The 18,586-nt window shown below is 40.4% G+C and overlaps 1 protein-coding gene across 3 annotated transcripts in view; it reads left to right on the forward strand.

Annotated features, from left to right (window-relative positions):
* Positions 1–15,480, forward strand: part of septin10 (septin 10) — a 33,094-nt gene extending 17,614 nt beyond the window's left edge. The window contains exons 5-11 of one of the 3 annotated variants that reach the window (XM_055637081.1): positions 1,473–1,634; positions 1,999–2,095; positions 3,407–3,575; positions 4,434–4,566; positions 8,197–8,391; positions 10,387–10,421; positions 14,081–15,480. In XM_055637081.1, the coding sequence (XP_055493056.1) occupies positions 1,473–1,634; positions 1,999–2,095; positions 3,407–3,575; positions 4,434–4,566; positions 8,197–8,391 (756 nt within the window). In that variant the 3' untranslated portion in view covers positions 10,387–10,421; positions 14,081–15,480. The remainder of the gene's footprint in view (positions 1–1,472; positions 1,635–1,998; positions 2,096–3,406; positions 3,576–4,433; positions 4,567–8,196; positions 8,392–10,386; positions 10,422–14,080) is intronic. The other 2 variants (XM_055637080.1, XM_055637082.1) reach the window with 2 other exon arrangements.
* Positions 15,481–18,586: the final 3,106 nt, after the last annotated feature.

Here is an 18,586-nt window from a genome sequence, read left to right on the forward strand (position 1 = left end):
ATTTTACTCTTTTTAAAATAATCTAATGGGCAAACGTAACTTTTAAATGAAGAAATGCTATTTTGCATTGACTTCATATTTTGCACAGAACATTGTAGATATGAGACTAATGTTCAGCAGTCTTATGCAGTGTGTTATATTAATGTTCACTGTGTTTGTTTTGCTTGTGTTCAAATGGGACTGTTTATTCTTTTATTTTAAACTGGAAAAATTAAGAAGCGTATATCACTTTATTTGAAACTGATTTTGAAATTATTTTAATTGTTAATGTTTAAGTGGTCACTTGGAAAACAATGCGGTCTTTCTACTTTTATTTCCTCAGAGGAAAAAATGCCTTGTGCAAAAATGAATTTTTCGCAGTTTTTCATTTTTAAGTATCTTGATTTTTCTGCTTTGTGAACCAGCATTTGTATAGGCAGGAACTAATTAGTAATAATCAGCTTTGTGCATGGGAAACATATCTCACAAATCTGTTTGTTTATTTAAAGAGGTCACCAAGAGGATTGATGAAGACAGGGCTGTGGACTCTGTCTTATGGGTGTTGCCTTTACTTAAGCTGAGGTCACTTTTCCTTTTAGCAGTTTTAGAGTGAAGATGTCAGAGCCCTGTGGCAAAATGAACTTTTTTAGGCTGTTCTTTCGAGTAATGCTAACTTTGCCTCTTCTGAAGAATTGACTTCATGTTCACTATCTTGCTTCTTAGTGTTTAATATTGAAGTTGGGAGGGAAGGTATATGTATGTTTTCTTGAGATAAATGATTAGAATGATTTTTATTGAAGTAATTATGATGATTAAGTGACATTATGAGGAATAATAAGTATTATCTCTGGGAAATCTAGAATTCAGGGGGCATTAGCTTAAAATTAACTTGGTGATTTGGAAATGATGGCAGATATCAGACTCTCTTCAGACGTACATTGTAAAATCTGAAGCCCTAAATATATTTCAGCTGGATCAACGGAAATTCTGCTGATATGTTATTAAATATCAGTTTTTGTGAAATTTGATGCATGAGCATCTTTCTTAAAAGGCTAGAAAGTGCAATTTTAGTAGCTTTCGTTTATTTGTTTCCCTTTCCAGTACTCCAGTGATTAATGAAACACATTTGATCATTTGGTCAATGAGCTTCCATGGCCTCTTGGTACAGAATTTCAAAAATGTACTTCCATTTGGTTGACAAAGTTTCTTCTCATCTCCACCTGTAGTCGCCAACCCCTTTCAGACCGTTACTAATTCTCAATCTCCTTACTAGGGGAGACATCATCCCTCTACCTACCTTGTCAAGTCCTATAAGAAGCATCCTTAACACTTAACTTTGTAATGCAAGCAGCAGTGTGCATTTGAGGTTTTGTTCAATGGAGAGTGAATTTTCATTCTATGGTATTTTCTTTGATATAAATGTTGTGTAATTTATGCTTGCAGAACTTTTATAAGCAACTCTACAATATCTAGCTTTGTTTTTGTTCTTGTAGGTGAACATCATTCCAGTGATTGCAAAGGCTGATACTATTGCAAAAAATGAACTTCATAAATTTAAAATCAAAATAATGGGTGAACTGGTTAGCAATGGTGTACAGATCTATCAGTTTCCAATTGATGATGAAACCGTAGCAAAAATTAATTCAACTATGAATGTAAGTTATTGAATAAGACTATGTTGAAACAAACTATTAGTTAAAAAAATAATATTGTCCCAAAAGTAGAATTTCAAATTGAGAATTAATTTTTAATTTGACTAGTTGGTGAAATATAGCTGCATGCTATCAGCACTGCCTTACTAATGTTTTTATTGTAAAAAAAAAACAGATTTATTCAATCTTAATGTACTTTAAATGGTTCTTTTAAATTCCAGGCATATACTTCCCACTGTTCCATAACAAAATGTATACAGGCAGATGAGCAATTTAAATTTAAGATTTATAATGTTATCTGAATCCGAATAGAGAATAGCCAGGTATTCTGTATTTCTATATATATTTTTAACTTTTTTAAATATAGGGCCATCTACCTTTTGCTGTGATTGGAAGTACAGAGGAAGTGAAAGTTGGGAACAAAATGGTTAAAGCTCGTCAATATCCTTGGGGAGTTGTACAAGGTAAGAAAAGAAAGAAGTACTCTTCAAACGTTTTGACAAATACATCCTAGGCATTAGAGAGAGTAAATTCACAACTGAACTACCAGACCTCCTCTAGTAAAGGTCATATGATGGATATTGTATAAGATCGAGTTTGAAAAATTACTATTTGTCTACATGGAATGGACAGTACAAAATCTCCATAGTAGTTAATTAATCTTTTATTTAAAATATTTTTCACTTATTCCAGATGCAGAGTTTAGTTGTGAGATTGTTAAAATTCTCCCATGAGAATTCATTGGCCAAGAATTCTGACCCATTCACATGTTCCATATTTTAACTTTAAACTCTAGTCCTTGGGTATTGTCATGTTAGTGCATTTCAACGGAATGTGGGCTGGCAGGTATAATCTGGACTAATAAAACAAAAGTACTGTGGCAGTGTGATGCTTGAAATAAGAAAACATAATGTACAAAAATAGGAGCCCCTCAAGCCTGCTGTACTGTTTAACATGATTATGATTGATCTGCACCTCTACGTCTGTGTCAGCACCCATAGTCTAATTCATAATTTTCCTAAAATATATCTACTTCATCAGTAAACACACCCAATAATCTCATCTCCACAACCTCCAAGGTAAAGAGGTTCAGTGAATAACATTCTCTGATACAAGAAGCTTCAGTGCATTTCACATGTGCTTTAGTTTTTAATAAATACCCCCTAAAAATGCTGGAAATATTCAGCAAGCTTAATAGCCGATCTGGAGAGAGAAGCCAAAGAAACATTTAGATTAAAACCTTCCATGAACATTGTGAAAAGTTACAGATTAAATTAGAATCGGGTAGGGGCCAGAAGACATAGTGGGAGTAAAATGTGAGATTGATAAGTGACAAAAAGCTTGAGGATTGGCATGCAGCTTGTAAATGTTCTGCAAAGCAATCGCCCCACTTATATTTGATTTCATTGCACACATTTTACGCAGTGAAAACAATTTGCTGAATTGTAATTGCAACTTTGGGCTATGGAGAGAGGGATGGGGAGAGAGCAGTTAAGGGAGTTCAGGTATGCAATCTTTACTAGTTATCCTTAATGGCATTTGCACATTTTATATTGTTTGGTATTTTAAATCTCCAATTGATGTATTAAATATAAAACATAATTAGTTGGATCATTCTTTGAATTTGTGGTTTTTCTTAATTTTTATTAGATGAAATTAATCTTTGTTGTGGCGATAAGTTTTTAAAATGAATAATAGCTTTTATGTTCCCAATATAATTGTTACTTCCAAGAATTTTTTCCAACTCCGAATTAACAGTAAAAATTTGTTTTTAGTGGAAAATGAGAATCACAGTGACTTTGTGAAGCTGCGAGAGATGCTTGTTTGTGTGAACATGGAAGACCTGAGAGAACAGACCCACACCAGGCACTATGAGCTCTATCGTCGTTGCAAATTAGAAGAGATGGGATTCAAAGATACAGATCCAAATAATAAGCCAGTCAGGTAAAAATAACATTGAAAGTATGGTTCAGCAAGATATTGTGACCATTGTACATTGTTTCTCAAATTTTCTGTCACCTCGATTGCAGTTAATCACAACATCCTCATTCATTATTTCTATGTTCCACTTGTTAGGACTAATTAATTCACTTCGGGGCGTAGCAGCGGTAGAGTTGCTGCATAATAGTTCCAGAGACCCTGGTTTGTTCCTGACTATTGGTGCGGTCTCTACGGAGTTTGTACATTCTCCTCTGAGTGCTCCCATGTTCCAAAGATTTGCAAATTTGAGGGTTAATTGCCTTTTGTAAATTGACCCTAGTGTGTAAGATAGTGCTAGTGTATGGGATGATCGCTAGTCAGTGTGGACCCATTTACACTAATCCTACATTAATCCCTTTATTTTATTGTCCCCACATTTTCATAAACTTCCCTTAGATTCTACTACTTGCCAATGCACAAAGGTCAATTTACAATGGCCAATTAACCTAAAAACCAGCACGTGTTTGGATGGGGAAACTAGACTACTTGGAAGAAACCCCTGCACTCCACAGTCAGCACCTGAAATCAAGATTGAAGCTGGTCTCTGGCGCTGACAATCTCAGATGTCCACCACTCTAAATTTTCAGTATTTGCTGAAATGGACGATCTCCAGCATCCACACTTGTTTTAACCTTTGAGTCGCATATACTTAACATTAATGTATGTGGTTTTTTATTAATGGTTTTTAGAAATATAAAAAAATTGAATAGATATATAGGGAGTCATGAAATATTTGGGAATATAATTAGTAATATCAGCATGTTTGTGTTAAGGTTGTAGTCTTTGTCTCTTTGGGGATTAATTTACATAACTTTCTTCCAGCCTTCAAGAAACATATGAAGCCAAGAGGAATGAGTTTCTTGGTGAGCTTCACAGAAAAGAGGAGGAAATGAGGCAAATGTTTGTGATGAGAGTTAAAGAAAAAGAAACTCAACTAAAAGAGGCAGAGAAGGAGGTACTGAAAGATTTGATTACTTTGCTATTCACCCTTGCTCAAACTTTATTTGCACCATGCAGGAGTCAAGGTGAAATCCAAGCAGCTAATTTAAGTGGCAATGAATAGTTAGCAGAACAGTCTGTTAAAAGGTGCAGAGTAAGCATTGTATGGAGTTATAGCCTTGTCCCACGTTACGAGTTCATTCCAAGAGCTCTCCCGAGTTAAAAAAAAAATCAAACTCGTAAGCACGGAGAATGAACGTAGCGGCTACGTCAGACCTCGGGGACGTCTCTTAGCGGCTCGTACCGCTAACGGCAGGTACTCGGGAAGACTCGCTAACGGCAGGTAAGCACGGGAAGACTCGTGAAGATTTTTCAACATGTTGAAAAATGTCCACAATAGCCCCGAGTACCGACGAGTGGCTATTCTCCGAGTTCGAATCAGGGTGAACTCAGGAGAACTCTTGCAATGAACTCGTACCGTGGGACAGGGCTTTTAACAGTTTCTATTCAATAACAACCATTCTCTACTTTGTGGAATAGATTGTGTTGAAACAAATGATTAATCTGCACGTATAAGCATTGCTCATAATTAATAGTTATTTTTACTATATTTTTGCTGCACACATTTCCTCCACCCCACAACCTGTTAAGACGAAGGCTGCGTGCTGACAACAAAATCAACTAATTGCACAGTTCTTAATACCCTGCCGAATGTTGTTGTGAAAGCACTGTGACAGAACAATTGGTAGGTAAGAGTAAAGACAGAACTATTGCAAAGACATGTTGAATTTGATCTAGCTACATGCTCTCAAATGGCGTAAAAACACACTGTATTTAAAAAAAAATTAATGTTTGACTCTGGGGCAAAATTTAAAAACTTTGAACTTTTTGTAACCAGTGAGAAAATTGCAGCAAATGGAAATTGCAATATAGCAGATGCATGGCTCGACTGGGAGTGATCATTGCAACAGCAAAAAAAAGCCAATTAATGTCAGTTTTCAGATGCTAGTAAATCTCTGGCATTCCCAATCCTGGAAGTGATGGACACGAGATCACTGGTGGTGTTTAGAGGTGGTGGATTCTGCTATTCGTGCTATCTGCTATTAGTGCTTGCAAATTAATTGCATTTGTGAGCAAAGAATAATAGGGTGTTCCTTCATGAGCTCATGTTTATGAGGTTAAAGCCAACATGATAATGCAAGGTTTAATTGAAGAAGACAATAAACCAAATTTTCTCCATAAATAGGCATTGAGTAAATTATTACTATACTTTACCTGTTGGTGCAGTGTTGAATTCCCCATTTCTGGTTATTGTTCCTGATTAATGTCAGTAAAGAGCTTTGTATTAGAGTTGTATTAAATATATATATTGAGCTTTGGTTTTTAAACCTAGCTCTAAAATTTAGATGGTGCACAGTGCCCTACATAATGTTTGGGACAAAGAACCATCATTTATTTATTTGAGATTTGTAATTCAAAAATCACATGTGGTTAAAGTGCACATTTTCAGATTTTATTAAAGGGTATTTTATATATATTTTGCTTTCACCATGTAGAATTACAGCTGTGTTTATACATAGTCTCCCCATTTCAGGGCACTATAATCACATAATGGGGAGGGAGAGAGAGCCCGGGACGGAGCAGCTAGTCTTCCGTCCAGTAGCTACCCACCAACCACCACCTCCACCAGTTGCGCCTGTGCCGAAGGTCACCGCGGCGGGTGGGTGGGCCAGCAGAAGGCACTGAGGTGGCGGCCTGTTCCGCTGTCCGGTCCTAGCGGCCACTCACAGCCACCCGAGCTACTGAGTGAATTGTTGGAATGATCCCCAATCATGATCCTCGAGGTCGGCTCGCATGCCGCAGGTCTGGCTGTTGCGCCCAGGTCGGCTCGCTTGCCCCAGGTCGCTCGCTTGCCCCAGGTGCGGCTGCAGTTCCCAGGTCGGCTGCGGGCCCCGGGAATGGCTGCAGTTCCCAGATCGCCTGCGTGCCACGGGTCTGGCTGAAGCGCCCAGGTCGGCTTGTTTGCTCCAGGTCTGGCTGTGACACCCAGGTCGGCTCCGTGCCCCGTGAATGGCTGCAGTTCCCAGATCGGCTCGCTTGCCCCAGGTCTCGCTGCAGTTCCCAGGTCGCCTGCATGCCCCGAGACTGGCTGCCCTTCCCAGGTCAGCCCACCTGCCCCAGGATTGGCTGTAGCGCCCAGGTCGCCTGCGTGCCCCGGGACTGGCTGCCGTTCTCGCCTGCGTCGTGAGGTCGTGAAACGAATTGGAAAAAAATACACCTGCAGGCCGGATGAGTTCGGGATGCGGGATGGATCCAGGACATAGGTTGCCGACCCCAGTGTTAGGCCTCATTCTGTCCCTCCCCCCCCCCCCCCCCCCCCCCCCCCCATGTTTTAAAAGCGATTTGACCCAAGACTATCTTTCTTGGCTAACAAGCTAACCTATGGCTTCCAAGACGCAGGTACATTTTCAGGCCTTATTTCAGGGTAAAAAATAGTGTCTTCATTGCAGGGAAATATAGTATATCAGAGTGATGGCAAAGCAAAGGATGGAGGAGAGAAGGAACTGCCCAAGATCTAAAGCATACCACCTCATCTGTGAAACATGGTGGTGGGGGTGTTATGGCCTGGGCATGTATCGTTGCTGAAGGTACTGGCTCACTTATCTTCATTGATGATACCACGGCTGATGGTAGTAGCACAATGAATTCTGAAGTGTATAGACACATCCTATTTGCTCAAGTTCAAATAAATGCCTCAAAACTCATTGACTGGCGGTTCATTCCACAGCAAGACAATGAGTCTGAAGAAGGGTTTCGGCCCGAAACATTGCCTATTTCCTTCGCTCCATAGATGCTGCTGCACCCGCTGAGTTTCTTCAGCATTTTTGTGTACCTAATGATCCCAAACATACTGCTAAAGAAACAAAGACATTTTTCAAAGCTAAAAAATGGTCAATTCCTGAGTGGCCAAGTCAATCACCCGATCTGAACCAGATTGAGCATGCTTTTTATATGCAGACGAGAAAACTGAAGGGGACTAGCCCCCCAAACAAGCATAAGCTAAAGATGGCTGTAATACAGGCCTGTCCACGAATCACAGATTTCAAGCAGTCATTGCATGCAAAGGATATGCAACAAAATACTGAACATGACTACTTTCATTTACATGACATTGCTGTGACCCGAACATTATGGTGCCCTGAAATGGGGGGAACTATGTATAAACACTGCTGTAATTTCTACATGGTGGACCAAAATGTATAAAAATGGCCTTTATTAAAATCTTACAATGTGCACTTTAACCACATGTGATTTTTTTTGTATTACAAATCTCAAATTGTGGAGTACGGAGGAAAATAAATAAATGATGGGTCGTTGTCCCAAACATTATGAAGGGCACTGTAAATTATATTGCAAGCTTTATTTTTTATTTCATTTGAGGGATATAAGCAATTTCATAAACTAAGCATGTGTAGGTTGGGTACTGGAACTCAATATGCACAGATCACAATGAGCAGCAAACAAAACCTGAAGGTCTGAATTAAACGATGCTTGGTGCAAGGAATATTGTGTGCGTTTATACTGGGATTTGCTGCCATCTTGTGATGAGTGAGTTTAATGACCATTTAAAAAAACCTTTTGGCAGTTGCAAGATAAATTTGAACAATTGAAGAAAATGCATCAGGATGAGAGAAAGAAATTAGATGAGAAAAAATCACACTTGGATGAAGAGATGAGCATATTTAATAAGAGGAAGGCTGCAGCTGAGTTACTACAAAGCCAGGCATTCCAGACTACACCGCAAATGAATCTGAAGAAAGATAAGGACCGCAAACAGTAGGTATAGATTTGTAAACTGAAAGGTTTTTATTAATTTTTTTAAAATATTTATATCAAAAATGGAAATTATTTTCCTTTTAAACTACACAAAAAGGCTCACATTTTCGTCAGAACTGTTCTAGGAAGTGGTCTTTCACTCCCCTCCCTCTCCCTCCCTATCCCCCTTCCCCTCCCTCTCTAGCCACACCTGCGCAGTTGGGGGCTATGCGTGAGTGGATAGAGCGTGGGATGGGTGAAAGGAGTGAATGAAAGCATTACTTGAAATTAAATAAATCAACGTTCAAATCCTGGGTTGTAAACTGCCTGAGAGAAATTAAAGGTGCTGTTCCTCCAATTTGTTCCTTCTGTGGGTGAGAAATTGCAACCTTCACGTGGTCCACCCTGTTTCGACGAATGCAATCTACCTGGTGTGCACAAACAGAAGATCAAACAAAACAAGTCTTACTTTAGGCTGTGCATGCCATACGCACGAAGAAGAAAAAGTTCCTTCTGTTTCTCTCTTAATTAATATTATTATAATATTCATATAATATCAAGGTGGAGATTAGTGTGAGTGTGTTGGGGGTGGTTAGTGTGCGTGTGATGCCGCAGGCTCCCCCCCCCCCCCCCCCCCCCCCTGCAAAGTTGAGGGGAAGGGACCCTACGGGTCCTACTTGGTGTAATAGAACATAAAATGGGAAAAGGCCTCGTGACCCACAATGTCTGTGTTGGACATGATGCCAAGACCAGCTCTTACCTACCAACACATGAACCTTATCCTTCCACTCCCTGTGCATCATGTGCCTAATCAGAAGTCTCTTAAATGCCATTATCGTACCTGCCTCTCCATGTCTCCTCAGCAGCGTCAGGCACTCATCACCCTCTGGAAAAAGAAACACACAACTTGTGCCGCACATCTTTTTTAATCTTTTCCCTCTCACCTTAAAGCTATGGCCTCCAGTATTTGATATTTCCATCCTGTTGAAAAAAATATCTATGCATGCAGCATCTCTGGAGAGAAGGAATGGGTGAAGGGTCTGAAGAAGGGTCTCGACCCAAAATGTCACCCATTCCTTCTCTCCAGAGATGCTGTCTGTGTCCGCTGAGTTACTCCAGCATTTTGTGTCCACCTTCGGTTTAAGCCAGCATCTGCAGTTCCTTCTTACACATTATATCTATGCATACCCTATCTATGCCTCTCTTAATTTTATATACTTCTATCAAGTATCCCCCCCAATCTCCGATGTTACAGCGAAAACAACCTAAGTCATATATGTCTGGATTTCCTGAGTGCTTCCAGCATTCTCCTTTGTTTGTTCAGATTTCCAGCATCTGTTTATTTTTCACCATTATCATGCACCTCCTTTTCCCTCACCCCTCACCCCTACTTGCCCTAGTTTATAAACTAACATGAGTGGAAGAAGCAACTGAGTGGGGTAGAAGCTGATGGTTCTGGAGTTCACTAGAAGGGTTGTAGCAACAGAAGATGGGGTCAGGGCTTCACTGTGGAATTGAAGGACTGTTGAGCCATATATGGCTGGTGGGGGTTGCAATGAAGCTAATTTGATGTTGAAAACTTCAGTCCACATATACAAACTGAATACAGGCAGCACAGTGATGCGACCGCTATTCTTACTGCCACTCAACTTCTGGTTTGATCCTGACCTTGGGTGTAATCCACGTGGAGTCGCACATTTTCCCTGTGACCATGTTGATTTCTTCCAGGTTCTTGAGTTTCCTCCCACAATCTACCTTGTGGGTGAGTGGCAGGAGAATTAGGGAAATGAGAGGGAATGGAATTGATTGGAATGCTCTGACAGCCAGCAGATTTGATTAATACTGCATCATATAAAATATTAAATATATTAATCTGTGAATTCATTAATTTTTGGCATTAACACTGAAAATATATTTAGTGGTTTTTATCTTTATGGATTTTCTTAATCTGCATGGGATCAAAAGTCAATATATCAAACTATATCTCGCTGATAATGTTTCTTGCATTGATATTTTCCAGTTATTAATTTTTGATGCTGCACCTCACTTTATATAGTAAGTAAACTCTCAAAAACGTTTTTTTCTTTGAATTTTACAAATGCATTTGTGAAAATTAATGTGAATGTCATATACATGTTTAACATGCTCTTTCTCGCGATATAACCTCCCTTTGCATTCTGTACTGATTGGTTGCCATGTGAAAATTTAAACTTTTTGAGTATATCTTCTTTGTTTCCAAATAATACCCATTTTATGTGTGAATGATTAGCAGTCATGAGCATCTGAATATAATGCCTTTTACATGAGCTGTTGTGGGGGTAAATGAAATTTAAAAAACGTGGTAGTTACAGTTTACAAGATAATTCCTTCCATCTCAACAAAATTACCAATTCTGAATGTCCCAAAATGTTTAGACTTCAAAAAATACCTAATTTGAAAGTGAACATAGAAACAAAAATCACTTTGTATGAGACAGTAAGAACATTTAAGCTTGGGTAATGTGTGATATTGAATGAAAGATTCATATTGGCCCAGGTGTTTATAATTTTCCTGGGTTTATTCTCAATAACACTTGGATCTCCATTGCCTTCAGGAGGGCATTGCATTGATAAAAGCTTGAACTGACTTTACAGCTGTCTCGTCCTTTGTCTCAAGCTCACCAGAAAACATGGGGTCTTTGTACTACTTTATCTGTGGGATGTGTGTTTGTTTGCATAATAAATTTGCACTCAAAGCACTATTTTGAAATTATTTTCTTCTCCGTGACTCCCTTTTCCAAAGTCCTTTTGTATTTGTCGGCTTGTTAAAGATAAAAACACAAGGAAACTATTAGCAGTCTTATGACGCACATATAGAAAATAGCAAAATAGATTGCATACACAGGGAAAAGGATTTTGTGTATGAATCAAAAATATCGGTTTCAATACTCCTTAACAAATTCAAGCATGTTATTTTATAGTACACAAATAGCTAATTAGTGCTGGTTAAAGTCTTTTTTTTTTTAAAGGTAGAGAAAAAGTTACCATTGGAACATAATATTAGAATTAATTTGGATATAAGGCACGCTATAACTTTTTTCTCCCATTTGACCCAGTCCCTCTCTTTCCCCCCCCCCCCCCCCCCCAAGAAACACAATCAAATTATTATTTTTGGAAGGCACCTTGGCACTCACATTTACTATGCTCTGTTATGACCTCTAAGTGTAATGCATTTAAGATGCAGAATTCTCACAATTTCTTCATATTCCTGTCTTTTATTTTTTCTACGAGTTGAAAGACCGTGATACTGCAATAACAAGTGAGGATTGTAAACTTAATTGGCCTTAAAGTGAATATTTAAATGCATTGTAATTTTCTTAAGCCTGGTTGATTGTGTTAGATGTGTAAGAAGGAACACTGCATATGCTGGTTTAAACCGAAGATAGACACAAAAAAGCTGGAGTAACTCAGCAGGACAGGCAGCATTTCTGGAGAGAAGGTGATGTTTCGGATCTAGTCCCTTCTTTAGACTGGTTAGGGATAAGGGAAAGGAGTGATATAGACGGTGATGTGGAGAGATAAAGAACAATGAATGAAACGTATGCAAAAAAACAACGATGATAAAGGAAATAATAATAATAAATTTTAGTTGTGGGCACCTTTCAAAAGTCTCAAGGACACCTTACAGAATTTAACAAGAGTAAAAAAACATATATTCGGAGTAAAATAAATAATAAAGACATCACCAATACACAAATTAAAGACAGAATTCGATCCAAAGACAAAAAAAAGTCAAAAACACAATGTGAAGAGAGAGCAGCGGCAGCTAAACCGCGCCAGCGTACACTCTCCCTTCCGACAGCCATCTTGGACACAAACTAAAATAATCACTTGCACACAAAAATCATCCCTCCACAATGGTTACCACTGTGGGGGAAGGCACAATGTCCAGTCACCATCCTCAGTTCTCCCAAAGTCAGGCCTACATTTACATGACATTGCTGTGTCCCAAACATGGTGCCCTGAAATGGGGGGACTAGGTATAAACGCTGCTGTAATTTCTACATGGTGAAACCAAAATGGCCTTTATTTAAATCTGACAATGCACTTTATATGATGGCTCTTTGTCCCAAACATTATGGTGCCCTGAAATGGGGGTCTAGGTATAAACACTACTCTAATTTCTACATGGTGAAACCAATATGTATAAAAATGTATTAAAAACATAACAAAATTATTAAAATCTGACAATTTGCACTTTAAGTATGTGATTTTTGTTTCTATTGCAAATCTCAAATTGTGGAGTACAGAGGCAAATAACTAAATGATGTGCTGTGCCTTTGTCCTAAACATTACAAAGGGCACTGCATAAGGGTTCACATCTTAAACAATGGATACAGTAGATGAGGTTGGAGGAGGAGCAAGTGAACCTCTGCCTAACCTAAAAGGACTGTAGAGGGAGGAGGTATAGCGACAGGTGTTGCATCTTTTGCGGTTGCAGCGGAAGGTACCCGGGGAGGGGGGTGGGAAAGGATGCGTTAACCAGGGAGTTGCGGAGGGAAACAGTCTCTGGAAGAAGGAAAGGGGTGTAAATGGGAAAATGTGGCTAGTGGTGTGGCTAGTAAGTACTTGCCTTCCACCTGATCAGCCGTCGCATACAACACAATCCTCCGAAATTTCCGCTACTTCCAATGGGATCCCATCACTTGCCACATTTTCCCATCTCCACCCCTTTCCGCCTTCCACAGAGACCTACAACTCCCTGGTTAATTCATCCCTTCCCAACCAAACCACCCCCTCCGCATGTACCTTCCCTTGCAACCGCAGAAGATACAACACCTGTCGATATATCTCCTCCTTCGACTGTCCTTTCAGGTTGGGCAGAGGTTCACTTGCACCTCCTCCAACCTCATCTACTGTATTTGTTGTTTAAGATGTGAACTTTCATACATCGGTGAGATCAAACGCAGATTGGGCGATTGTTTTGCGGAACTCCTTCGCTCAGCCCGCTTAACTAACCTGATCTCCCGGTTGCTGGACACTTTAATTCTCCTTCCCATTCCTACACGGATCTTTCTGGCCTTGGCCTCCTCCATTGTCAGAGTGAGGCTAAATGCAAATTGGAGGAACAGCATTGCATATTTTGCTTGGGCAGCTTACAGCCCAGTGGTATGAATATTGATTTTTCTCACTTCGGGTAACCCCGGCATTCCCCCTATATCCCTCGCCCACCCAGGTCGCACCAGCTTCTCATTTTCACCCAACAAACAGCTTCCAATGGTCTGTTTCCTTTATCATCATTACTTTGTTGCATATCTTTCATTAATTGTTCCTTATCTCTCCACATCACCGTCTATATCTCTCGTTTCCCTTATCCCAAACCAGTCTGAAGAAGGATCTCGACCTGAAACGTCAACCATTCCTTCTCTCCAGAGATGCTGCCTGTCCTGCTGAGTTACTCCAGCTTTTTGTTATTGTATTAGATTATTGACTCAATTATTGGAATTGGCATTTTGTCACCAGTTGCCTTGGATCTCATGTTGGTAACTTCACCAGTATTTTAGCATGAACTTCCATCATATGTTGCAACTTTAAGTCTCAGAATATTCTTATTATTATGGTGTGCAGCACATCCTAGCCTAGATATACGTTTTATAAAATATTTTTTGTTAATTTGTGTTAGTGCTGGTTTATGTTAAAATTGGTGTGAGCAACTTTCTTTTGTTTTCGTTTTAGATAATCTTCACTTATTGGAATGTCCTCAGAACTTTGAGAGTTCTGCTCACTTCTGGATTGCATGAATGGATGAAAATGGTGTCACAATTTTCAGTCACCTGAATTATGCCAAATGCACTGCCTTAGTATCTGTATAAGCCATATATTTAAATAGGGTGCTAATCCCAATTGTTGACACAGACTTTGCCTTTACTGTGTCTTTTTCAGGAAAGTGTTTGTATTTATAACAATTTCAGTTTTATATTTCCCAGTATCAATTTGTGTGTGCTCGGAAATTACAGAAAATTATTAGTGCATGCACTAAGATTCAATTTTTGTATTATGTACACGTAATTTTTTTTAAAGCCCTCATTCCTGGTTATCCAGCCCATGGAGGGGCAAGACATTTTGCAATTCAAATGATCTTGTGCAAGAACATACTTGTCTGTCCAAGCCATACATGTATATTTCTCCACGTGTGGTTATTCCATAGATTACAGGAAGTTTTCAGGTTTGTATAGGACCAATTTTATGTGCACAGATAATAGTATTAAAGTTCTCAGCACCAAAAATAGTCAACTTTTATACGTTGGTGCTGTAGATACTTCCCTAACAATCTTGCATTTGCCTGTGTTTTCTGTTGTTGTTGGAGTCTAATATAGCACATTAATGACTCCAGTTATGGAAATTATTTGTTTGAGGTGGGTTTATAATTTTAAACACAGTTGTATGAATCTCACTGAACAAAGAGATGCATTAAGAGCATCACCACTGGTACATTTGCTATATATTAAATAATGACTGATTTGAAATGCTGATTTAATTTGAGGGATTGAATTTTAATTAAGAAAAAAATGATTGTTGCATTGCTATTATATCATGGCTAGTTATAATTTGCTGCTGAAATGCCATTTTGGACAAAATGTAAAGCAAATTATTTGAATTTGTGTCCAATTTAGCACAAGCTGCAGTTACGTCAGAGATCTTTGCAATTGTAATTCATTGTTTGCAGTACTACAGTGAACAACCTGGTGTTGGTATGTTGTTGAACCTAAAAAATTTGGTATGTTTCGTACCTTAAAATGCAGCCATGTTTTAAAGTTCAATCCAACCAAACATAAACATCAAAACTTACCAATATGTTGTGCTGTTATTCACATTGCTGTAATAATATATAAAATTAATTAGCTATTTTGGTAATATTAACTTTCTTTCAAATTATGTGTTTTCTACTAAAATAATATTTTCAATGTATACTGATTTCCACTACACCCCTCACAATCAATGCCTTGGATTATCTGTTCTCTTGTATTATTAGCTACGTGTTCACTTTTTAAAAAGCTAGTCTTGTGCAAAGCTCCCTTAAATTTGTGTATCATTGATCATAACATTGCTTTAACAATTAAACTTAATGAAAACATCCTGAATGCTTGATTTTATCTGTAATGAAATTATCGGTTCTTTGCATAATTGTGTGGGTAATTGGACTATATGGCATATGATTGTATATAAAGAAAGGTGGACCCAACTACTTCAGTTTGTATAGATAAAACAGATTTCAACTGCTTACTGCCTGGCTGCTTTCAATTAATCCTTGTTGGGCAAAATAAGCATTATGTGTTCAAATAACAACTTCAGTGTTGCAAGATGTCCAGGTAGGAAAAATAATTCGAGGGGATTTACTTCTTTATCAAACAATAGAACTACGTTGTCCGTGAAAGATTTCAATGCAAAACCTTTTGTGGTTATGGATATTAATGAATAATATTTTCTATGATCCAGTCTGTTTTTCAGAATCTGAATCTTAATTCAGAATCTTAATGTTATCATTTAAACTAGACATTTATTCTTTATTAATATAGGGCATGATTTTTCAATGTTTTAATATTTAACATAGTTTGTTGCTATTCTGAAGATTGGAACCACACAGTGGGCGGACGCATGGCAGATGCAGTTTAATGTGGATAAATGTGAGGTTATCCACTTTGTTTGCAAAAGGCAGATTATTACCTAAATGGTGACCCACATGAAATTTTACACAGATTTAGATGAAATATAATTGACAAATGTCATAACTCGTCAGTGCCAAAAGTTGCACATTAATTAATTGAACTAATTAGAAAATGAGATCGGGAAAGTATGCGCCAACTAGTGTCCAATGCCCATATTACACCATGGGGAGCCTATTTCCGTATTGCAGTCTATTTAAACTATATTATTATACTATATATATATATATATATATATATATATATATATATATATATATATATATATATATACTATGAATATGACTAATCACATAATTATGTATAATTGTACTCTATAAAAAATAATATAATGAATATAATTGTGAGTTTTTTTTTAATGAGACTGCCGCAGAGGTCCTCTTAAACCAGCCTAACTAATAGGTCAGGGCAGTTCTTCTGGGGTCCCCCATTTACTGAACACCACTGACTGCCAGTGTGCAGAGTGGGGGTCAAGGCCATGGTGGGACTGGGGCAGTGCCAGGCTTGGGGAAGGCTAAGGCAGGAAAATGCCTAACCCTAACTCCCAGAGCTGCCCAAGGCTGGAGCTGGAGCCGCTTTGGGACCGGTTGCGGGCTCCGTACTGTGGCCCCGCAGTGTGTCCATCTCGGCCAGCATGCCCTTCTGGTGGTGGCGATGGAGGGGGGCAGCACTGCCTTGCACGTCGCCCGGGCCACCTTCAGCACCCAGATAGCGACGGCTCCATCAGACCGCCCGCTCACTTGCTGCAACGCCCGCCGATCGCCCGACCGACTCCTCACAACACTCACCAGAGGCCCGGCCCAATGCTCACCTCCCGGCGGAGGCCAGGCTCAACCCTCATCTCCCGGCAGCCCAGCCGACAGACAGACTGACTGACAAACAGACTGACCCTAATCCTAACCCTAGCTCTACATTTGTTATTTATCATTTTTATTTACCAGTACGCATTAAAACTTTATAGAGATAAATCAAATGAAAAACAAAATTATCATATAATATGCCATGATCATATTGAATGGCGATGCAGGCTCGAAGGGCCGAATGGCCTACTCCTGCACCTATTTTCTATGTTTCTATCAGCAAGGTGAGCATTACCTTTATCCTTGGAAACCTTGCTATTGCTATTGAGGTAATGAGGAGGCAGCCTCGCTGCCTAGTGACCATAAAACAAAGCGCGGGATTGGCCAATTTATGTCTGACCTCAATGCCAAACGTGCATTGATTGGGAAATTACTACTCAGAAAATTTGAGGTTTTTCTCATCTATTATATATTAAAACTGTGTGTGTGTTTCTGTGTGGGTGTTTCTGTGTGTGTGTTTGTGAGTGTCAGATTCGGCCTTTGATTCCCTGCTACGCCAGCACTCCGTCATTAAACTCCGTCATTTTTTCCATGTCACTAGCTCATTCACTTTTACATTCAATTTTGCACCCCTCAAAACATTTTTTCTTTTTTATCTACCCATTTTTTTTATTAGCTCATTCCCCCCCCCCCCCTCACTCAATTTTGTCGCCTCATAACGGCTGCTGACGTCCCCCTTTTTTATCAAAATTCCCGACATTTCCCCCCCCCCACTGGTGTGCCCGGCCCCGTCACGCCATCTGGCTGCTCAGACTGTCCGAATGTTGTCCCTCCACAACGCATGCTGGAGCTTTTGAGCAGCCGTCCCTGGCTGGTGCCGACGGCTCTGCTCACGCCTCGCACACCAAGCAAACATGCTCCCCCCCCCCCCCCCCCCCCCCCCCCAAACCCCACCCCCCCTGCTTTTCCAAACCCGGGGTTTGGAACAGCCACGCCGTTGACCGAGCCAAACGTCCGCCACACAAGTGCCAGCAGTCTCGAGGTCTCTGCCCTCCTTCCTGCAGCTTCTCTCTAACCCCGCCCTCTCTGGTTTCCTCCCCCCCCCCCCCCCGCCCCCCCCCCCCCTCCCCCCTTTCCCCCCCCCCAAAAGTGCCTTCCCACTCCCCACCCAGAAAACGATTCCACCACACCTCTGCAACTGGGAATCCCCCCCACACCCATTCCACTCTTGTCATTTTTTTTTTCCAGCAGGTCTCCACCCCCCCCCTCTCTGGCCAGCGACCATAACGGATGCTGACGTCCGCCTGTACCTCAAAAACGCCGACATTTTCCCCTGGCTGGTGCCTGGCCCGGCTCTGTCACGCTGCCTCAAGCCAAACATCGCATCTTCAACCGCTGCTTTTCCAGCAGCGGGGGGACAGCCAGCGCGACAGAGCCAACGTCTCACAAGTGCTGAGGATGCAAGGCCTCACACTCTCTAACCAGCTGGAGTGGGGGCCAAACCCGGGGTTTGGGATGGGGCCGTGACCGGGGCCAAAAAGAAGCCGCCCCACGCCAGCCAGCAGTCTCTTTGTCTCTCCCCTCTCTCTGTCTCTGCCCCTCTGTCTCCCCCCCCACCCCCCCCCCCCCCCCCCCCCCCCCCCCTCTCTCTCTCCTCTGCCCCTCTCTCTGCCCTCGCACTCCCCACCCAGAAAACAGTCCTTCATGGTCAGGTCAAC

Source organism: Leucoraja erinacea, chromosome 6 (genome assembly GCF_028641065.1).
Source record: "Leucoraja erinacea ecotype New England chromosome 6, Leri_hhj_1, whole genome shotgun sequence".
In the NCBI taxonomy this organism is placed as follows: domain Eukaryota; kingdom Metazoa; phylum Chordata; class Chondrichthyes; order Rajiformes; family Rajidae; genus Leucoraja; species Leucoraja erinaceus.